The following is a 22,438-nucleotide window of genomic DNA, read 5'->3' as shown; positions in this document are numbered from 1 at the left end:
AGTCATCACGATCATCCACCGGATATATATACACGTAATGAAAGAGCAAAAGCTTGTAGAAGTTATACTAGATCTGTGAGTCAATACCAACCACCTCCTGCACCGCCTTCAAAACATCCAAATACACAGAAGCAGGCGCGCAAACCAACCCAAAAGCCCCAGCCAACGTCCTCCCCAATCCACAATCTATCGACTTCCCCCTCAAATCCGTAATCACACAACCCACCTCCTGTGCGATAAGCATTCCACCCACATGATCCCAAAGACAAGAACGATACGAATCCTTTTGCAAGATCTTGGTCAACGTGTTTCCCCCACCGTTGGTGATAACGGCCACATAACGCATTTGTGCGGACCATAGGTCTACCGCTGCAGGCCAAGGAACGCCGAGCTTTGAGGCGACGAGGGCATGTTTTTCGTAGTTTGTTGAGTTTGAGTGTTTGCAGTCGACGAAGCGTATATCGCTTGTTTTGAAATCTGCTGGGTATTTGGGTATGGGAACCGCAGGCTCTAAGACCGTCCGTCCCGAAGAGTAATTCATAGGTCGAATATATGCGCCTTGACCCGCAACGGCATATACCATCTGTCCATCACCGTCCTTGTCGACTATGTCCTCATGAACCTCAGTGGCACCGACGGGCAGATTCGGACAGCCCAGAACGCCTAATTTCTGCTCCCCATCTTCTAGTAACGCGAGACAAACGACGTATTGCTGTCCCTGGATAAATGTCGCCGTCCCATCAACGGGATCCAGCACCCAAATACGCCCCTTTGGGCCCCCCTGACCTTTACCACCAAGGTCAATCAGGGTAAGCATCTCTTCCGGCGACGACGGCGTCGCCAAATTATGACTACTATCATTCTGAAAAGCAGAAACAAGCCCCCAAACCCTCTCCAACAACTCCGGGTTCTCCCTCAACGCCGCAGCCGACTCTTCACCCACAAACCCATCATCCGGAAACACGGCATGAACGGCACTGATAATAAGTGCCTGGGCCGCAAAATCGGCTATTGTGACCGGTGTATTATCCTTTTTGTCTAGGGCGCCTTTGTCGACGGCGGCGAGGATGGATTTTGTGAGTTTTGAGGCTCGTTGGACTGTGAGGGCTGCTAGTTCTAGTTCTTTGCTGTAGTCCATCTTGTCTGGCTTCTTCTCATGTGTTTGTAGAATTGGTGGAAGGGGGGGGTTGTATATTAATTGTACTCTGTATGATGAATAGAGTGTGAAACAATGTAGAGATTCACACGAAGATTTAGCCATGGCTAAGAGTTTGGTTGTGGGCCGGGATCGGCGAATTAGGGACCTTACTGGGATCCACTACAAATCTATGATGATCGAGATAAGTCTGATAAGATAGCGTCACCACATGAGAAATACAGTGACTAGTTGTTCACTCAATGTGTAATGTAAAGATGGGAGCATTTGCCATCATTGTCATATTATTTACATAGGTTCATTGTGGCATGGATACTGAAGGCCAGACTTATGACGTAGGTTGGTAAAAAAACAGAAGCCAAAAGGTAGTAGAGTCCAAGCTCTCCAGAGCGATATATATCGACGGTCTAGCTCCTTTACAAAGGAGCATATGCAAGTTCGTAGGCAAAGGCCAAGCTCATCTTGGCATGTTGAAGCATGTGGTCGAAGCTCAGGTATTTGATCAAATCATCCGTGGAGTGAATGTGCTTGTCGCTATCTTGGAACTCGGACTCAATGACAAAAGCAGAAGGATAGCCATAGCGGCTGGCGGATGCGTGGTCGGAGCAGGCATAGCCACACTTGGTCTCGACAAATGGGATATCACAGTACTGGAATCGATACTCGTCAGTATATTTATTGTCTTAACACGGATCTGAGGAATATTCCTACCTGGGTAATAATGTCTTTGATGAATTGTGTCAATGGCGCGTCAACAAAGTCTATAATAACCCCAACAGACTCTTCTTTGCCAGCATCGAGTGTGCCCTGCACGAATCCAGTCATATCCTGTTGCAACATGGCTTTGATATCGCGATCATTCTGTCGGTAGTTGGAGAAGACGGCTTGAGAGCCGAGCAGACCGCCCTCTTCAGCAGAGTACCAATGGAACTCGATTGTATTGGTAGCATTGCCAGCAACAATATCCGGAGACAAAAGCAGAGTGCGCAGCACTTCTAGAATTGTCACAGTTCCGCTTCCATCGTCATCTGCGCCGGGAGCGGCAAGAATAGAGGGAAGGAACAAGTTGATGCTATCCTGGTGAGCACCCAAGACCACGGTCTTGTTGGTTTGTCCAGGGATACGTGCAATGGTGCTGAATTGGCCCCACGGGTGGGCAAACTTCTCCACCGTAGCCCCGTGAGCAGCGGCGCCGGACTTCTTAATAATGTCGCTAATCTGCTCATATAGCCAGGTAGCGGATTCAATTCCATATTGCGATTTGTAATATCTGGTGTGGAAGGAAGTGAAGTGTTCTAGGTTGTGTTGCATATTCTTCTTGTCTAGTTTCGTGGATAACGACTTGATGGTGTCATTGTGGGGGAGCTTGGTAGGATATTGCACGGCGTTGCTTGTGAAGAACTTGGGGTAGAAGCCGGCTTGGGTTTCTTCGGTGATATCAATGAAATTGACTCCATCCTAAGCCACGAGGAACATGATTAGTGATAGTTCATCGAAGCAACGCAAAGAGCTCTCACAAGCTTGAGTTTCCACTTCTCCTCTTCGGTCACCCAACGCGTGTCGTATGGAGCCAATTCAATAAGATACTTTTCAGTCTGGGGTAGCGGTGCCTTGGTACTGGGTACGTGATCAGCGAGAGGGATTTGTTCAAACGGAACAGCGGCAACCGAGGCAGACTGGATGGCAGCGCCCAATGCGAGGACGGCCTGTAGCTTCATGGTGTGGTTGTGGTTGTGGTTGTCTAAGGACTGACGAGATACACTTGATAAGTTAAGCAAGCGACAGTTCTAATGTATAGATGGAGAAAGACCGAGGTGATTAATAGAGAGTCCCACGACGAGGCAGTGATGTGACGCTACGCTAGTTATCTACGAGCTGGCCTAGCTTATCTTGATCGATGTTATCATATGCCGGGGGAGCACGTGATACAATACACATCACTTACTATATTTAGCCGTAGTCCGTCGGCCGACTTGCTCCGCGCTCTACATCACACTTGGAGTGCATCTTCCATGCTGAAACTACAAATGCGTAAGTTAGCAAGCCCACGACAACGATTCTTGGATACCTGCATCACGACACAGTTATTCGAAGAATAAGGACCTAACACAGACGAAAAGGAAAAGTGACGGAGGATGAATCAGGATGAGTCGACGGGCAGGTGGGCCCTCAGGTCGGGCGGCTGACCAACCAGAGACGCGTTGGAGAGTATCTGCCAATTACAGCGCGGTCTGAGACCACACGTTATCAACGCGCTCGGGGATGCGGACTTTGGATCGGCTTATCGCAGGGTTTGGTTCGCCAGGTATCCTCAATCTTCACACCTTTCATCACCATCCCCCATCTCTCATCTCCCATCTCGCCATCTCTCAGTGCCGCCTGTTCGACAGCTTCATTCTCGCCTCTGGGTTTTATCAATTTACGGGTCACTCATCCAGTGCTTACCCGAGAATCACTTGACTTGTCACTCGCAACCCCCACGCACTCCCCTTAACCATGGCGATCCATCCGACTGTACGCAATGAGCGCGCAACAGCCAGCAATCTGACCCAGCAGGATATCTCTGCATGGACAGAACAAGCTGCCGCTTCGCTACAAATTCTGGACATCTCCGACTCTGTTGCCCAAGTGGAATTTGTAGATGGAATCAGAGACACATCGACTGCCCTATCTATTCCTCTTGACGAGCCCATCACTGCGAACGTCAAGCCATCCGTCCCTCGTGTGAAAATCAGCTCCAAGTCGACCGATGAGACAACTGTATACCGTCGCCGTGAGCCACTTCGGCGTGACAGTCTGAAGAGACGCGAGGCCTTTTTGAAGGGCAAAGAGGGCAGTCGCCGCAGGCAACGATGGGAGAATGGTATTTAGCCTTGACCCACCAGAACTGATCCGATTGCTGTCTGGGGCATTTGTTGAAGAATGAAGTCAACTAACCGGGATAGATCGTCTTTTGAGCAACCCCTGGGCCCAACCTCCAGCTCCTGGTGACTGGTCCGTCCAACCGACGCATCCCCGACACGATCCCGTTCCATACTACTTGGCGCCCCTGTGGGATAGCCATTTTGCGCACAAAGAGCACAGCAAGTCATTGAAGCAAGCGAAGAAGAACAACAACAAGGAACATGAAGACGAGAAGAGTCGAGTCTCAAAAGAAATTCGCAAGTCTCTGAAACACGCCCGGGCCGCTCGCGGTATGCTACAAGATTTGGAAGAGGATATCCGACGATTCCTTGAGAAGTGGAATGACAAACAACTGGAGCGCGAGTTCGACAGCTCCGAGAACTCCGAGTATGAGGATTCGGACGAGGAGATTGTGTTTGTCGGTCGGAACGGTCAAATGCATGATGCTCGCAGCCGCCAAGAGAAGGCCAAGAGCATTGCTGAAGGGCTTGAAGATGGACAAAAGATGGTGTTTGAAAGTCTAGCTCAAGATCCAGGTGCTGTTTTCGGGTGAGTACCATTTCCTTTTCTCCTGTAATTCAAGGCCGTCATCGTCGAACAATGGCTGAGTATTGATTCGCTAGACGATGGCTCGTGCATTCGATCGCTACCTACTATGGCTTGTATACATGGTCAGTCTCGTCCGGCACTCCTGAGCGCCGCCAGGCCTATGTCGGACTCAGTCCTCCAGCTTCCAGCGTGCAGCCTCCGGATCTCACACATGAGTCGGCATTGAGGATCAAGCCTGGAGAGCCGTTGCCCAAGCCTCTCTGGGTCCAGATTTGATAAACGTAGCGGTCAGCTGCAAACTGCTAAGAACGGCGAAGATTTTCCGTGGCTGCATGGAATATCAAGTGTAGCGAGCATTTGCATTATTCATTTTTCCTGCGTCGACAGCCGGAAGACGTATCTAGACTGATGTAGAAGATTGATTGCATGGTAATTCGACTTTGGCCAAATCCGCTAGTTGATCAACTATCCATATGTAATAAAACTCAGCATAATCAGGCAAGTACAGTTGAAAATCCCACCCACGGCGGATAGTTTTCTTCAACGCATGATGTCAATCCCCTTTCTATTAAGTTAAACTGTTGATCGCTCGTGTCATGATCCAGATCACCTGCAAGCGCCTGCCCCAAACTCGCCCAATTGGTGAACGATTAGGTACGATACACGCATGTAAGGAGTCTTCTGGTCTCCACGCTCTTTATATTATTACTACATACTGCGTCCTCTGCAGTCTCTGATACGTCTGTGGTCAGATGCCAATTTCAAACGCGGTAAAAGACATCCAATAAAAGTGTACTATGGTATGTTTTGCATCTGCTCCATCACAACGAATGAAACAAAGCCGTCCTCTTTTGGGAGGTAGGGAAGCTAATCACACCGAAACCAATGATGATGGTTTGCAGCACTCCTCGTTCTCGTTCACAGTAGCATTTCGGATTGCTCACACGGCAAGTGATATTTTCTTTTTGGTTGGATCATACTAAATAGTACATGGTACGTGCATAGTAGTAACTATGGAGTATCCAGTTAATTTACCCCCGACAGCTCCAGCTTCCGGAAATGGCTCCTCGTCAGCTCCGAGACAGTATCTCCTCTGCAATGAAACACACGGGGTAAACCTAGGGCCCGTAAGAAGTTAGGCCGGCGTTACAGCCCGAAAGCTGACAGGATGTAGTTACAGAGTATGTCGAATTAATTGTACGAGTGGCATTCGGAAAATATGCAGTAGCTACGTACTATGTAGTACGGAGGAGCCTGTCAAACGAATAATCGGGGTTAGATACTGTACATACCGAGCTGAAACCCGCCGAATAGGGGATACGTAACCTACATACTACGATGAGTACTAACTACTGTATATATTTTCTAGTAGGTGTCATCTGCAACTCTAGAAACAGAATTAGATGATGGTTACGTATCAGCTCGTGTAACGTGGTGGAATCTAGAATTTGATGACGAGCCTTGGAATGGAGAATTTTGGATCATGACATGTTTGAGGTTCGTGGCCGACAGGTATTTCCATAGTACACAAGATTCTCTGGTAAATAAGGCACGAACGCCGACCATGGAATTACCACAACATGGTCAAAGAGAAAGTGAGGCAGCGAGTATGGTGTAAGCAAGCAGATCGATTGGATCAGGATATTGATCTCGTCGAGAACATGCGACGGTCTACACAAACCCTCATGTTAGGGCACGCGCCCGCTAAGTCAGCCTAGCTGGGGCCTCCCAAGGCTCAGCGCCACAACAGCATTTGCCTACTACATAACTTAGTACATACTACGTACACAGTAATGCCTACGTACTCCGGCAGTCTCAGTCAGCTAGTTGCCCCGAATCTAGCCCTAATTGTATATAGCGTGCTGCGTGGCAGGCGCTGGAGTTTGAGGCTTGAGGAACCTGTCACAGGTCGATCGGTGCTAGTCAGTGTACTATTCTTGTACGTATATGTGTGCCGAGTATTCAACCTAGGCTCGAATCCCATGCCAATATTTTGAAGTAACCGCTCGTTCCCGGCCTCGCATCATAAGATTCGCCAGGCTGGGTGTGGGTGTGGTGTGTGTGCCATCCACACTAACGGTCTCCCACCCCTCTTTCTACCCTGTGCAGCTCACGGACTCCACGGTAAGAGTCAGGCGGGCCATTTTCATCTCGATTTACCTCGCCTTACTTAGAACTATCGAATCCCCATTTGCTTTTCCTTCATACTTTAACATAAGTTATTTTAACTATTTATGTCTGAAATTATTAATTGAATGTGAAACCCGATTTCTCATTCAGCGTCGAATATTGAATTGATGTCTCTCGCCCTGGCATGCTAATTATAATTGCGCAAGTCCAAAATACACAACATACTTGGCTACCGACGATACATCGATTAATTGATTGCCATTCCTCGAGTTCGACGTAATTCTCGCATTTTGCCCCCGCGCGCTTCTTTTGTGTCGACGCATGATTCGTGATCTGGCATTCCAGTCTGGCCGCAAGTGTTCATGTTGGGTGATGTTGTTTGTTGTTCAAACCCAAAAAGGATTCGACCCACCGGCAAGGCATGAATGAATGAATGACGCCGAAATAATAAGAAGAATACGATTTCAGTACTAATATCCAGTTTGAACGCGATATTTGGGGTTTTTGTGCAAGATTCACTTCTCTCCGTGTTACTTTTACCCAGACAAAACCGACTCAATCTCATTGGTTGGGTCATCATCTCATGATGTCCTCACCCACGACAACATATCAGAATGGACCAATGCAGGGCAGTCAATCAAGCACTTCGAGTACCGCGGACTCTGTCCATTCCAGAAGCACAGCACCAACAGAACACAGCCGTCGTATAACCATCACAGAAAAGGAAGACGAGTCCTTCGCGGCACCTTTTTTCACAGAAGATCCTCGCAACTCCAATTCAACCTATGCATCAACAGTTCCTTCCTTTGAAGACTTCCCAAAACAAGCAGAAGAAGAGAAAGAGCCTCGATATGAAGTTGTTACCGATCGACAAGAAACATTCGCATCAAGTGCGATCCCATCCAACTCAGCGACATTTGCCGACCTGTTCCCGTCCGGTCGGCGTCTCTTCATCCACCATGACGATTCCACGTTAGACGGAAACATGAATCTGCGCGTCGACACGCTTCTGAATCGCAGAGACCGAACGCGACAACAGGAAGTTACGCTTTTCCATCTGAGGATGCACGATCTGCACAGTCGAAACTTTTCTTTCAGGCGTTATTGTCGGGATTCAGGTCGCGAAGTATGTCATTCGAGACGATTGACGCAGATGTCTCATTCACAACGACCGAATCTACGGAGGTCGTGGAGCACAGCCTTGAACGGGTTGCGACCGGGTTCGGGCTCGAGTGATAAGAATTCCGCGAATGGGTTTCTGAAGCTTAATAATGGCAGCAAACATTCACATCATCAATCGCTGCCCAAGTCCTCGCCGTTACAGGACCTGATGCATGACGAGCCTACTTCCTCCTGGCCAGCCGAAGAAAAGTTATCGAATACCATGCTTCTTGAGTTCTGCAACTACGCACATGTCGAACTGTCCCGGGTTGGCGTCACTCCTTCGAAAAGATACGAATTCGAGTACTGGAGTACAAGGTATCAATGGCGACGAGAATTCAGACGCGAAGGAGACTTGAATGAAGTTTCATATCATCTCGTCAATCTCGAGTCGTCAAGGACAGTTGCCTACATAGTGCCCGAAATCCTGACGCCTATGGAGCTGATGGAGGAAGAAGAAAAGGGAGGCTGGGTGCCGAAATGTTCGATGTGGATTAGTGACTCGTCGGTTTATGAGAGAATGCCTGATGTTGCTGAGTATGTTCCAATTCTTCTTCTTATTTTCCCTTCGGGTGTTTTGTACCATGTTCCGACTAACGACTTTCAAAAGCGTCATTGTAGCTACCGGAATCATGGTCCTCGTGGATGACAGCATCAGACGTCGATGGCACAACAAACGACAGGTCAGACTAAACATGGGTCATAGGAGGGCTTCTTCATTTCTACAAAATATACACTTGGACTCTTTGGGTCCGAAACGATTGATTGATGAAATCTTTCATCGCCGCGGGTCGGCTTGATATTGTTTCATCTACCTAAATTCACGACATACAGACAAGAAGTATTTGACTTCAAGAGCGCAAGCCGCTATTTGTGTTTATGATTATGTTTATTTATGATAGTATATACTCGTCGCCGGGTTATGGTCGGCGTTTTGTATAGATATTTTTTGGGTGGGATGCAGCTCCTAATGATCGGACGCGCGAATCTTACTGGACTTTTGTCTGAATTGATGCCTTTCCTTTAATCCAATCCCGATTTCGATTTCTTCAGAATTAATGCTTTGGCCGCTTCGCTCCTGCTGTACGATGCCAGCCACTGTCGCATTTCGTGGAGACGGGTGTTACATGGATGCCATCTTTCTGTCTTACCTCGATTTCGAAATGGCTCTGTTTCAGACGCCTACTACGATAGAGTGGACTTGAATATGGATTTCTTCAAATGATTGAATAGAAAATGCATCTCTCGGTAGGGATATAGCCAATACCTAGTGTCTATCCCCCGTCTGCGAGTCATACTATACATGTCAACAGCTAATATCACATGCAAAAGGTCGTACTTGCCGTCATTGATTATCTAAGGATTCAAGTGCGAATTCATTGCCTAAGGACCTTTAGATGGCACCATCTCATTCAAGTGTTGCAGGACATTTTTTTTTGACATTCACAAGGGATACAAATTAATAGCTCTGTATGATAAGTATTGTGCTGCTGCTCCAGACCCCCAATTCCCTTCTGTTCTGGTACTGACCAAATAAAGTTAGGGCTTAGGCGAAAAGAGGCAAACCCCCCCCGAAAAAGGCAGGTTCCGATTTAGGCAATTTTTTGGCCCTTCTTGCTTGCTTTCACTCTTGGTTCAAACATAGAGAAAACCAACGCAGAGAAGAATGCTACATAATGATGCGGTAAATCTCACTATTTCCGCCTTACATATACATATATGTTTATTGAGAAGCTAGTCGACGAAAGAAAGAAAAAAAATCCCCCACAAGAAAATGTCATTCCTATCAATAGACCGAATATCTGCAGGTATGAATGCCCAAAATGGTGCCAACATAGTGCGGATAGTGGTGCTACATCGAATAGCCGCCAACAAAGTGTGCGCAAGGGCAGACTCTGACAGGATTGAAAAAATAGAATAAATAAAAGTAAAGCAGCCAATCAGCGATTTTTTAATCTTCTTTTAAAAGAGAAAAGGGCTGTTGGCCCCCCCCCCCCTTTCCCCCCTTGCCCGACGTTGGATTTTCTTTTCTGCATAAATGCCCCATGTCTATTGTCAAGTATGGTACATACCCATGGAAGTATTTTTGTGTGTGGTTAGTGAAGGAGGTAGGTATATGTTTGTACTGTGTACACACATGGGCTGTTGCCGTTGTTGAAAAAAAAGTCAGCACATTCAGAAGCCGCATTTAGCGAAAAACAACATTGAAGTGCAACCGAGTACCTACATGAATGAATACATGTCTAGTATGTGCCGTTGTTGATTTTCTTCCATTGAAAATTGCAAATTGGGTAATGGCCGCTTTGGTTCTCCGGCGATTGTCTGGGCCAGCGTGGATGACCTACACGTTGGCCACAACAATTCATCATCAATAACCATGGCTCTATTCATTCATTGTTTCATTCTGTGCCCTATCGTATTGTCCGGCCAAGTTGCCTATGTAGGTTATTACTTACCTGTCATGTAGCTAGATAGTTAGCTGTCGTCCAGTAAACAATCCTTTCAATGTATCGGTTCCATGGATCGAGGTGATGTGCTGGCAGGCGTAGGGTACCATGGTACACTAATTCAGTTCTCCACGACACTCTCAATCCTCCTATCACCTTGCCCTAACTCTTGATCTGCTATTCCTCTTTTGTCATTCGGAAATCGACTTACCTAGGTATACATACCGCGGAGCCCAACTGGCTGGACAGGGGAGTGTGCAACAAGGCGTCAAGTCAGGACGGGTCCAGGTCAAGTTCCTTCCTATCAAGTTCAAGTTGATTTTTATGTGCCCATCAAATGATAAATTCCTTCGCGTTATTTATAAAATGATTCGTCAGCAGGTCCCGGGAAATACTCCGCCTTTAGGCTTTCGCGTGATGTTCGTCTGTTTCTTGCCCCATTTTTTCCAACCTTTCCCCTTCTCTTCAAGATTCCCTATCCACTTCTATCTGCATGTCAAATCCGATAACCAGTTTGCTAGAACCACGTTCACTGGCTTGACAGCTATCGCTGGAAATAAACCAAACATGTCTGTAGGCTAATTGGACCCTCTATTCTTTCTCCTCCACTCCTCTTGTCTCCCTTCTTCTCGGCCAACCAATTCATGCCCCTCATCCATGGGTTCCTCTCCTCTGTAGAGTAGACATCATCATCATCATCATCATATGTATTTGCTTTTTCATTTTCTTTACTTGCCTTAATTGTTTCCCTCCCTAATGAAGACCCTTCTTACCCCTACAGCTTAACATCCCTACCGATCGATCACGGCCCCAGGCTTGTGCATAATCGTAAGAGTCGGCCGCTTCAAGGCCTAAGGATGTATTAAACGTCTGTCTATAAATGGTCAGGCAATTTGCCTAGGTACCTAATGTGCGACGGGCCGTCCCCTGCCTGCAGCCTCTTTTCCTATGATCCGCATGTTCCTCGTTTTTGATTTATTTATTTTATTGATTTTTATTGATTATTTTGATGTGCTGCAAAAGCAAAGCAACCCTAGCCACTAACCGAGTGGATGACAACAACATCTGGAGGGGCATTTCATTTTCTGGCTTGTCACTTCACACATGTTTTTCAATATTTTATTTTCTTTCCTCACACACTCACACGCCTAATTTCTCTATTGTTGCCCTTTTTTTTTTTTTAAATGGGAGGCTACTTGGCTTCATCCACACATACAGATCCTGCTCTTATTCATGCATATTGGTCCCTCTCTCTCCGCCGAACTTGTACATGAAGAGGGGCAAATGTCCGATGTTATCCATCTGCAAACCATTCAATACATACATCCATCCTCCTCCTCCAATTCTCTTCTGGTGACATGCCAATGGCATTTAATATGACCTTCCCCTCCTGTCACTCATTTGTGTAGGATATATATTTTTATTCTCTCTCCTCTTCCTCCTACTTTGACTAGAACCAAGCCTTCCTCAAGGGGAATCCACTACCTATAAGTTGCCGTCTTGCTGTGCTGTCTATCCCGCTCCGACAACACGACTTTTTATTGTATTTGTATCTAGTCGTGTCTTGCCATTTGAAAGTGTGTTGACCACCTTCCCGTCATTTACAACAAAGGGTCAATCTTGGTACCAATCAGATCACACTTGCTGGGAAGGGAACATCGCCTCGCTCTCCTCTTTTCCCAAGTCACTTTCCATTTTTACATCCCTATATCGAATCAAGAGAATCCGATCTCATTACTATGTCTACTTCGACTGCTGGGGGCCAGGGAGCAATGCCTAATTGGCAAAAGATGCTAGGGGGTTCGCATTGATTTACTTGAACTCATCTTTTTTCTTCGATGGTTCCACCTTATTAACATTAACTCTTCATCTAGACCACTGCTCGAAAAACGGATTGGCAGCTCCCGAGTTCCATATCGTGTCAGATCGACGTGGTACGATCTTCCTTCCTTTCTTTCTTCCTTTCTATCTTCTATGCTCGATACGTCGTTAACTCTGTTTCTCTTTCTTTTCTCTCCAGGAGGTAGAACCGCTTGGTCAGCAACCGTCAACGTAGGAGGCGGGAGTTTCGCCGCTCGATACTGGTACGACGGTCAATACCTCAACAACGCCAAAGAGGATGCTGCCGAGGTCGCAATCAGGAAGTTGGATCCTCAACCCTTCGTCCCCCAGACAAATTACTCGGGTCAATTTTAAGAGCGATCTGATGCGAACGATAAACACAACGCATGATTCCCTTGCAGAGCGGGGGAATCTGTTCGGAATTGTCTTGACGCTACGCTTATGAAGATGACTTGTACTGATACTTTTGTTTTGGAATACAACTTGGATGCAAGCATGTGCTGAATACTCAACTCGGGATGCGAAAAAGTATGCGTCGAACGCACGACCTTTCCGCCAACATCTCCTCCCTCTATTTCTGTTTTATTTCCTTGACGACAACGAGCGCCTGGTATTGTCCATCGCTCGGCGATGGCCGATCTCCATACTCATATTTTCCGAGGCCGTTTTTTTTCCTCTGTACAATTTCTTTTGTTTTTCTCCTTCCGGCTCTCCACATTATACACACATGCACAAAACAACAACTGGGGCAATGATTTTCAGCACGAAGTTACGATATGATTATTTTCGTTCTCTATGCGCAATGGGAAATCGAAGGAATGCAATTTTGGGAATGTGGATCAGGAGTTTCTTTCTTTCTCTTTTTTCTTTTATTTCTCTTCTGAATGACAGGATATGATATGCAATCGACCTTCAATTCTTACCTTTCTGGGCTTTTTTTATGACTGATGTATCATGGACCTACTGAAATTGAATCTGACATGATATTCCACAGCCATCATCCGAAAAAAGAGACGAAAAAAAATCAAACAAGGTTTCGGAGTATTGCGGGGAGACTATGACATTCTGTGCAACAGGCCTAGAAGCTCCATCAAACGTACCTGCTACGTAGCTTACTGATGTCAAGTGGTACCTGATCCGAATCACCACGGAAGGCGCTTATTCTAGCGAGGTAGTAGTAGTTTCAATGGTCTTTTTTTCTGTTATTCTTGGGTAGCGATAATTTAGCTAAATTTTTTTTTTTCATGCATGCGCAGTTGGACGGGCCGCTTTGCATAACACTAAGGTCTAAAGAACGTTAGTTACAGCTTAGCCCTAAGAACTTCGTATCTTATTATTTGATGTATTTGTGTACTACTGCAGTTTGGCGAGGAATAATGGAGAGAGGGGCGAGGCTGTGACGTCGCACAAATGATTTTTAAAGAAAATGTGGTTTTTCTTCAAGCCTCATGTTTCTCATCACATTGACTTCGGTTCTTTTGATTAGACCATTTATGTGACGGAATCACTATCACATACCGTTGTTACATTCGCCTTCCCCATGCAAATAGGCATCACTCACTTGACGCTTGGTATCTTCATTGGAGGGGCCGTTGCAAAATGAAATGATCTCTGGTGGAGACTCGGGGAGACCGAGTGACGAATAGAGGAAATTGGAGGATCCGTTATTCGAACAAGTCCAGCTCATTGGACAATTTATAGCCTGCTCTTCAAACCCACGCATCACTAAGATCTTGGTACTGTATATTATGTCCCCTGTAGGCAGCTTGTACCAAGGGAAGGCATGTAGTAAAAAGAAGGATTTTGTCTTCCCGTATTCCCGCCCTCCCGAACCAGTCGATCGTGACGGGCCGACGGGTTCAGGCTAACCGCATTTTCAGACGATAATTGCCCCTGATTGGCCAGTAATTTGTGATGACATGTGACAAAGAACGCTTTTTGATGAGTGTGCTTCAAGTACGTACTAAGGTTGTGACTTTGGTGACAGATGTGACGATAATGATCTAATCACTCGTGCTAGTTTGAGGCGCAAACTCGATCGGTTCATGTCAAGCGAGACGCTGATTATGCACAACGCACAATAAGAACGAAAAAAAAGTGAGGCTGGCCCAGATCAATTGACTAAATACATGTACGTACGTAGCTAGCTACCTACAATAAGTGACTAATGTACGTGACAAAAAACATGCAACTTACTATAACCATAGATCGGTGGCGTAACTCGCCTCGCTTCTTTTCCGTGACGAATCTGTCTGCATGCAATGTTCCATGTACCATGTACGTGCTACTACGCCGAGCTACGATCAAGTACCGGGTACTTGAGTGTATACATAAACGCTATGGAGAAGTTCTCACATGAGCGTCTTCATACCCCTGTTAGACTCTAGAACCCCTGTCAAGTCATGATAATTCCATTGAAAAGTTATTTTTCTTACTCGATAAAGAATGGTAATTGCCCACTTTTAACCGACAGGTTTGCATTCTTCGTGGCAATCCGAATTGCGTAAGCGTAATCGCATTTCCTAACTAACTAAGGGGCGAAGAATCGTGATAAGATAGTTACGTAGTTCATTGCACTTTTCACTAGTTACTTAATTTGGATTTAACTTCCGATCCGTGAAGAATTAAATTACTCAGGGGGGACTTATGAGCCGAGGCATATTGATGCCATTCTTACGTAAGCGTAATGACTAAGAATGCAATACAAACATGTCAAACACCACAAAAAGTTTCATCCCGGCGGCCTCGACGCGGAGATCTGAATCCCCTCATCACAACAAATTTCCAAAAGATAAACCACTATATACCAAACACAAAAGCCTCTTAGTGACGCTCATGTCTCAATTTCAATACTTTTGATATCAAGAAAACATTATACGATTAAATCGGTTTCGGGTGCCGACTGCAGCTGGGGTTCTTGCAGTTGTCCCCCGCGGAATTCGAGCTGCAACTATGTCGACAGCTACCCCATCTACGTCTCCTCGCAAGTCGATGCCCTCTGCATTGACATTTGACTTGCACGCAAAATGTTCTGTAGGCTTTACTCACTCAATCCTCACATGCTTATTTGGAACCATTCTAACTCTACGCCTTTCCACTCGCATAGACCACTAAAGCCCGAGCGAGCACGTTACACCTACCTCATGGCTCTGTTCCGCTTCCGATATTCATGCCCGTCGCTACTCAGGCCTCCCTCAAGGGCTTGACGTATGATCAATTGAAAGATTCTGGTTGTATGCTTTGCCTGAATAATACATATCATCTCGGCTTGAAACCGGGCCAGGAAGTGTTGGACCTTGTCGGTGGAGCACATAAATTTCAGGGTTGGGATAGGAATATATTGACGGATAGTGGCGGGTGAGCATTACTCTGAGAATGGGCCGTCTCGATCCCCGGAGCTTATTGCCTTGGAGTATGAACTAATATTAAAATATGTAGATTCCAAATGGTCTCCTTATTGAAGCTGGCTACTGTCACAGAAGAAGGCGTAAGGTTTCTGAGTCCGCATGATGGCACACCGATGTATGACTCCCCTCTTCAGCGAGCTTCAGCGAATGGTCTAAATACTAACAAAGTATACTAGGCTTCTTACACCCGAACACTCCATATCCCTCCAGAACTCAATTGGCTCCGACATTATGATGCAACTCGACGACGTTATCGTAACCACATCGCCGGATCGCGCGAGAATGCAGGAAGCTATGGAACGATCCGTACGATGGCTCGATCGCTGTATCGATGCGCACAAGTATCCCGAACGACAGAATCTGTTTTGCATTATTCAGGGCGGTCTTGACCTTGAACTGAGACGGAAGTGTTGTGAGGAAATGGTCGCACGAGATACGCCGGGGATTGCGATTGGTGGTTTATCTGGTGGAGAGGCGAAAGACGAGTACTGTAAAGTGTAAGTCAATCTTGCTTCGCATATTCTTGTATGCTTACAGACCACTAACGGAAGCTTTCAAAAGAGTCGACACTTGTACTGGACTGCTTCCAGATGGGAAGCCCAGATATGTCATGGGAGTGGTAAGATCATTCTCAATTGGACTTTGAAGATCTTGTCTTACAATATGGATTTCAACAGGGATACCCAGAAGATCTCGTCGTCTCCGTCGCTTTAGGCGCAGACATGTTTGATTGCGTATGGCCAACACGAACAGCAGTATGTTGCCCATCCTATGTCTCTCTCCACAAACTCTTCCCCTTCTTTCAACTAACACGTAATAACAGAGATTCGGCGCTGCAATCACCCCCTACGGCGTCATCAACCTCCGCAACAAAGCATACGCACATGACTTCTCCCCAATCCAAGACGGCTGTAAATGCCCGTGCTGCCGACCAAAATCCGAAGGCGGATTAGGTATTACAAAGGCATATGTCCACCATCTAGCTGTGAAGGAAACTGTTGGAGCTCATCTGTACGTTCTCCAAACCACCCTTAACTTTGTCGATTTAGTAATCTGACGAGAGATGATTACTAGACTCACGATGCATAACGTTCAATATCAACTTTCACTTATGGGTTCAATCAGAGAAGCTATTCTCAAAGATCGATATCCCGCGTTTATTCGCAAGTTTTTCGAGGATTATTATGGGTCACGCCATAATGCGCCGCAGTGGGCTGTTGATGCATTGAAGAGGGTTAATGTTGATCTTTTGGCGGAATAAATGTTCATATTTGGGGGGAGGTTTTAAAGCGTGTTATATTGCATTGAAGACCTGATACATGGGTTAAGGACGTATCTTGTGGGTGGTCATAGTGCCGCGGATATGTAGCTTTCGAGATCGATATTCGACGGTGCCTTGTTTCAATGAAGATGTATAGAATTTTGCTTTGAATCCGAAGTGTGTCTAATGCATATCCATTGGGTATGATCTATATAACATGTATGTGTATCTATACCTCGCTGAACCACAATGAGAAAAACAAAAACCTCCATCGCTCGCATGATATGAACACATAATCAACACACAGAAACAAAGACGTATGATGTACACTACATGCTATCCTCACTCCACCTACTTCTCGTCTTCTTGTACGCATCTCGATCCTCTAACCCCTGGGTAACATCCATACCAACCCCCATTCCACGCTCAACCCACTGCTTACTACCCATTTCAGTAAGCCGCGACAAAGCACGCGCAAAAGCAAATCGCTCTTCGTCACCGCTGAAAATTGAGGTGGACTTTAGTGCGGCCATTGAGAGGCCGAGGTCGTCCATTAATTGGCGCATGTCTGATGGGAGGGCCTCGGGGCCGTCAGTAGAAGAGGATGTGTCGGTTGAGGATTTGATTTCGGCTTCGGACATGAAAAGGTTTTGTAGGGGGACTGCTGAGGTGAGGACGAGTTTTGCCTATATTTTTTTTATAAAGTTGTTAATTAATATTTGTAGTGTAGAAGAGTATTGAGTAGAAAGGAACGTACCTTGCTTTCGTATACTGCGTCAATGAATGTAATGAATCGTCGTGCCCAGTCACGCTCTCTGATGGTCATTCCAGGAACATCGGTCACAATGAATGCATCATAATGCCGAACTAGTTCAAGGTAATCAGCTGCGCCAGAGGCACGACCGATAAGTTCCTGAAACGAAAATTTGGCCGCTCGTCCACTCGCAGAGGGAACCGGGATTTCGCGACCCCAAACTTCATGAGTTGCTGGGTGCGGAGGATCGTTCTGTGGATCTCCCAGGTACTCGAACCACTTCTCGGCATGTTGTTCAGCTGCTTTGTCTAACGGATGGTGGTAAACTCCAGAAGGAGGCCGTGGAATTTTGCGGTAATCGGTTTCCGAGTTTAGATTGAGAACTTCGAGCTCCTTTTTGAGTAACTTTATGCATGGAATGAAATGCTCTCTTTGGATACCATTCTTGTAAAGATCGTCAGGATGTCGGTTTGAAGTGGTTACCATGACCACACCATGAGACATCAAAAGCTCCAGGAATCTACCCTGGTTAGTCGAGAGATACGGTATGAATAATCACATGGGTGGGTTGTTTACCTTCGCAACACCATAGCATCTGCGATATCCGTACACTGAAACTCATCAAAGCACAAAACATTAGCGGTCTCCGCAATATTCGCCGCAACCATGGGTAACGCATCAAACTCGCGACCTCGAGCCTTTTTGACGGCGTGAAGGTCTTTATGCACTCCTTGCATGAAATTATGGAAATGTATTCGCTTCTTCCTCTTTATATTCGAAGGTATGGTGTCGTAAAACAAATCCATAAGCATAGTCTTTCCGCAGCCAACATCTCCGTACATATAAAGTCCCCTGGCTAGATTTTCAGGACGTGGGCGCGGAACGTCCGAACGGGCAGCACCTCGTCCGAAAAGGGAGCCCCAAAACGACGATTTCGCGTCCTCTTGGAGATCATCTGGGGAAGGGTGGACGATTGGCGGAGGCGTATACGACTTTAACATATCATGAAGGCATTGGAGGTGGCTGATGATATCTTGCGTAGTCACCGAGTTAGTCAAGTTAAACTTTGTAAAGCAAAGACAGGTTCAGGCATACTCCTCTGGTGCGGATCATCTCTTAGCAAATCCGCCTTGACCCTTCTTTCGTACTCGGGTATAGGACCTTCTCCCTCTCCATCGCCTTGCTGTAATGCCGAGGCAGCGTGCGCAGTCGCAAAGGAACGTATTGACCGTCCTCTAGGCGAAACAGATACTCTGCAGGCCTTGTTTTGCGCAAATGAACTGTTTGATAGCGCTCGTGACGATGTGTGTCGTGATATTGTCAACGCTCGGTTTACCGAATGAATTCGACTCGATGTCGGCCGACAAGTTGCCGAAACCGGATGCGCCCGATTAACTGTTGCTCGTGAAATTGTATGTACGCATTTTGTACATGCTGCAATCGAATTTCGGTTCATTTTGCTCCTCAGGTATGCAATTTCACCTCGTAGGCATAATCGATGTGTTGCATGAAAATGCAAGTAGAATGAGTGACTTCTGGTATGAGTACGGAACGGGTCCGCGGAAGAGGCCCGGCTATTGATTTCGCGGTGGCGGGGAGGCGGAAGACAATGTGCAGTAGAACGAACGATTGGGAGCTTGATATTTCGAGTGAGTGAGTATTTTGCTTGGAGCGCAACAAAGAACTATGTACAAATCTCTGTTTCCCATCAAAAGCGAAGGTAATTGTTTACTATGAGTATGTTTATAGAGGAAACTTCTTCAATTTTGTTCCGACTTCCGACACGGAGGCAAAATAATGGACTATTTCTGTTTAGGACTAGACCGCCGACCGGCATCACGTGATTTCAGGGCTTTTGTTGACAGCTTCTGCGCTACGAATATTCGTCAGTGTCACTTCCTAGCTTCGCAGTTGTCTTTTTGTCCCTACACAGAGCAGGATTAGCAGCTGTACTTGGCGAATTCCACTTGCTGAGTTTTTATTATCAGGGTACAGCAGATGAACCTGAATTCGCCAGAATGACTTCATGTGTCCACGGTATTGAGACCGAGGTTGTACCCAGAGTTCAGATAGGCTAGCATGATGACCGTGGGAACCTTGACTTTTTTCGGAAGCCTTTGAACTGCTTTATTGCCCGCGTAGCACCGAACTTGAAAATGTTGTTCATGGTCCTAGCATGACAAGGATCCACGTCCTGCCTGAGCCAGTTTCACACGGCAATTGGGTTGTGGGTGGTCAGCTAGAGTCTCGTAGCTCCCTATACGTAGTGGATAGGTATCGGACTGGTATCAAGTTAGCTGAAGCTCGAGTATCGTAATCGCCCGCATCCTTCCATTTATAACTCAGCCGTGATCACGTTCAATTCTGACCAGAATTCCGGCCTATCAATTCTCAAGCTACATGTGTGGGCCCCAGAAATGACTACTGGACGGATTTTCGAACTTCATGGATCGAGTCTACGCTGACTAACCTTACAAGCTTGATTGATATCGCCGGTCCATGGGATGGTCCTGGTGGGCCGGAAGGTTGACCGGACCTTACCTATCGGTACTACATGCAAGACTCAACCGCCATCGTACATAGCCCCACCCTAGCCCTAAAACATCGCGACTCAAGATTCAACGTATATTCAGTAATAATGGAATCTCAGGCTTAATATTAATTTACAGCATTGCTGTCTTCGAGCCGGAGTCAGTTTCAAGTCCCGAACCGGGGCCGGAGATTTGCAAACCAACATTATGTAGTCCTCATACGGGCCTCGCGATGGCCGATGTCATTTTGAGGTTGTAAGACGATGATAAATAGCATAGAATGTCCAGGTTTGACAAGACTCTTACTTCTAGAATCACTCTTACATAACGCAAACTTCATTGATTTTAATTTTTTGTCCAAATTCTGCAATTTCAAAAAATAAAAAAATAAAAAAAATAAATGGCACCAGTCATGACCAACTACAAGATCCTCGCCGCAGCGAAGAAAGCGGTACAACAGGACAAGATCCCCAAGAGTTGGCGGATCCTTGCAGAGAAGTTTCAAGACGTTTCCAACGTTATGGATGTACCACTTTCCTGCGGGCTATTGGACGAACAAGAAGCCAAAATCACTTCCAACTACGATGCAACGGCGCTTCTCGAAAAGCTCAAGGCTAGAGTCTGGTCTGTTGAACAAGTGACTGTAGCCTTTTGCAAAAGGGCTGCTATTGCTCACCAACTAGTCCGTTTCCTGAAAAATCCCTATTGAAGAAAGTTTGCTAACCCCCGAACTTGTGACAGACGAACTGTTTGACGGAGATCTTTTTCGACGATGCTATTGAACGGGCCAAGAAGCTTGACCTAGAATACGGCCAAATGTCTCGGGATGCCCTCCCGCCACTGTTTGGACTACCGATCTCACTCAAGGATAGTTTCCAAGTTTCTGGGTATGATACATCGACTGGGATGGGTTGTTATGTACACCAGCCGGCAGAGGAAAACAGCGCTCTGGCTGCTATGCTGATTGACCTGGGTGCCGTTCTTTACTGCAAGACCAATCTGCCTCAGACAATCATGACTGGAGATACCGACAACAACATCTTTGGTAGAACCTTGAACCCTCGCAACAAATCACTCACGGCGGGTGGAAGTACAGGAGGTGAAGGTGCGCTCATTGCGCTTCGAGGCAGCATCCTCGGATTTGGCACAGATATTGGCGGCAGTATTCGTGTCCCAGCGGTCTGCAACGGGATCTATGGATTCAGGCCCAGCGTAGGTCTGATTCCTCATGACGGTGTTCGAGACGTCACCACGCCGGGGACAGATGGTATCCGTTCAACAGCCGGGCCTATGGCGACCTCACTTCGGGATTGCTCTCTGCTTCTAAAAACGGTTATGCAAGCAGACACCTGGAAATACGACAGCACTTCAATCTCGATTCCATGGACAGATCTTCGACCTGTACGCAAGCTGCGGATTGGCGTTGCTCAAAATGACGGCGTTTTTACCCCGTCGCCGCCAGTTAGACGTGCCTTAGACCAATCAGTCGATCTTCTCCGCGGCAATGACAGCATTGAAATCATTCCAATCACCCTCCCCAACGTCGGATTGCATTATCAAGACATCATGAGATACTTCGCGCTATTAGGAAATGATGTGAGCCCACCAAACTCCCTGCCTGGGCATGCCAGCTGTAGACTGACCAAAAGATAAAGTACTACTACGAACAGTTTGCGCGGACAGGGGAACCAGCTATCCCCTCACTCGAAAATATCGGTCTCCTATCGCTTCCAGGAACGGATCTTAAAGGCTTCTTCGATCTGAATGTCCGCCGAGCAGAGGCTGCAAAGAACTACCTCAAGTTGTTCCGTGACAACGAGATAGATGTGATTTTAATGCCACCAGCGCCACATACAGCAGTTCCACTGGACACCTGGGTCAAGGCCGCTTATAGTAGCCTATGGAACTATCTTGATTATCCAGCAATTGTGGTTCCTACAGATCATGTGCGGGACACTGATTCCACTGACGATTTGAGCAACGCCCAATTTGGCCTAGAGGATAAGAAGCTATACAGTCTATGTAGGCATACCTTTTTTCTTTTTCCTGGTTTGGCTTTTGTAGCCCAAGCTCACACATACTTTCACAGACACCGGCCCAGAACAGTACAAGGACGCACCGGTTGGTATCATGGTGGTGGGATATAAACACAAAGATGAATCCTTATTGAATGCGGCAGCTGTACTAGACTCAATCCTAAACAAGCAGGGATATAAACACAAAGATGAATCCTTATTGAATGCGGCAGCTGTACTAGACTCAATCCTAAACAAGCATTAGAGTAGCAGAAGGCATC

The 22,438-nt window shown here is 46.5% G+C and overlaps 8 protein-coding genes across 8 annotated transcripts; 5 read left to right on the top strand and 3 right to left on the bottom strand.

Moving 5' to 3' along the window:
* Positions 1-67: 67 nt before the first annotated feature.
* EYB26_004594 (uncharacterized protein) lies at positions 68-1,138 on the bottom strand (the record flags this gene model as incomplete). Its single annotated transcript, XM_054263885.1, has 1 exon — positions 68-1,138. The coding sequence occupies one exon, from the start codon at positions 1,136-1,138 to the stop codon at positions 68-70; it is 1,071 nt and encodes a 356-aa protein (XP_054119860.1).
* Positions 1,139-1,572: 434 nt separating this feature from the next.
* On the bottom strand, positions 1,573-2,874 carry EYB26_004593 (uncharacterized protein; the record flags this gene model as incomplete). Its single annotated transcript, XM_054263884.1, has 3 exons — positions 1,573-1,806; positions 1,868-2,614; positions 2,674-2,874. 3 exons carry the CDS (start codon positions 2,872-2,874, stop codon positions 1,573-1,575), a joined length of 1,182 nt encoding a protein of 393 aa, XP_054119859.1.
* A 778-nt stretch (positions 2,875-3,652) lies between these two features.
* On the top strand, positions 3,653-4,885 carry EYB26_004592 (uncharacterized protein; the record flags this gene model as incomplete). Its single annotated transcript, XM_054263883.1, has 3 exons — positions 3,653-4,019; positions 4,102-4,609; positions 4,684-4,885. The coding sequence occupies 3 exons, from the start codon at positions 3,653-3,655 to the stop codon at positions 4,883-4,885; spliced, it is 1,077 nt and encodes a 358-aa protein (XP_054119858.1).
* A 2,440-nt stretch (positions 4,886-7,325) lies between these two features.
* On the top strand, positions 7,326-8,700 carry EYB26_004591 (uncharacterized protein; the record flags this gene model as incomplete). The annotated part of the gene is made up of 2 exons (XM_054263882.1): positions 7,326-8,437; positions 8,511-8,700. The coding sequence occupies 2 exons, from the start codon at positions 7,326-7,328 to the stop codon at positions 8,698-8,700; spliced, it is 1,302 nt and encodes a 433-aa protein (XP_054119857.1).
* A 3,386-nt stretch (positions 8,701-12,086) lies between these two features.
* On the top strand, positions 12,087-12,543 carry EYB26_004590 (uncharacterized protein; the record flags this gene model as incomplete). The annotated part of the gene is made up of 3 exons (XM_054263881.1): positions 12,087-12,147; positions 12,222-12,281; positions 12,368-12,543. The coding sequence occupies 3 exons, from the start codon at positions 12,087-12,089 to the stop codon at positions 12,541-12,543; spliced, it is 297 nt and encodes a 98-aa protein (XP_054119856.1).
* Positions 12,544-15,141: 2,598 nt separating this feature from the next.
* Positions 15,142-16,857, top strand: EYB26_004589 (uncharacterized protein; the record flags this gene model as incomplete). Its single annotated transcript, XM_054263880.1, has 8 exons — positions 15,142-15,222; positions 15,296-15,546; positions 15,628-15,711; positions 15,773-16,093; positions 16,158-16,215; positions 16,274-16,351; positions 16,420-16,607; positions 16,671-16,857. 8 exons carry the CDS (start codon positions 15,142-15,144, stop codon positions 16,855-16,857), a joined length of 1,248 nt encoding a protein of 415 aa, XP_054119855.1.
* A 329-nt stretch (positions 16,858-17,186) lies between these two features.
* On the bottom strand, positions 17,187-19,067 carry EYB26_004588 (uncharacterized protein; the record flags this gene model as incomplete). The annotated part of the gene is made up of 4 exons (XM_054263879.1): positions 17,187-17,543; positions 17,615-18,131; positions 18,188-18,644; positions 18,707-19,067. The coding sequence occupies 4 exons, from the start codon at positions 19,065-19,067 to the stop codon at positions 17,187-17,189; spliced, it is 1,692 nt and encodes a 563-aa protein (XP_054119854.1).
* Positions 19,068-20,554: 1,487 nt separating this feature from the next.
* Positions 20,555-22,422, top strand: EYB26_004587 (uncharacterized protein; the record flags this gene model as incomplete). Its single annotated transcript, XM_054263878.1, has 4 exons — positions 20,555-20,824; positions 20,884-21,738; positions 21,798-22,164; positions 22,232-22,422. 4 exons carry the CDS (start codon positions 20,555-20,557, stop codon positions 22,420-22,422), a joined length of 1,683 nt encoding a protein of 560 aa, XP_054119853.1.
* Between the last annotated feature and the right edge of the window lie 16 nt (positions 22,423-22,438).

The sequence above is a fragment of the Talaromyces marneffei genome, chromosome 3, assembly GCF_009556855.1.
Source record: "Talaromyces marneffei chromosome 3, complete sequence".
Taxonomy (NCBI): Eukaryota; Fungi; Ascomycota; class Eurotiomycetes; order Eurotiales; family Trichocomaceae; genus Talaromyces; species Talaromyces marneffei.
This window is presented reverse-complemented; position numbering and strand designations above follow the sequence as displayed.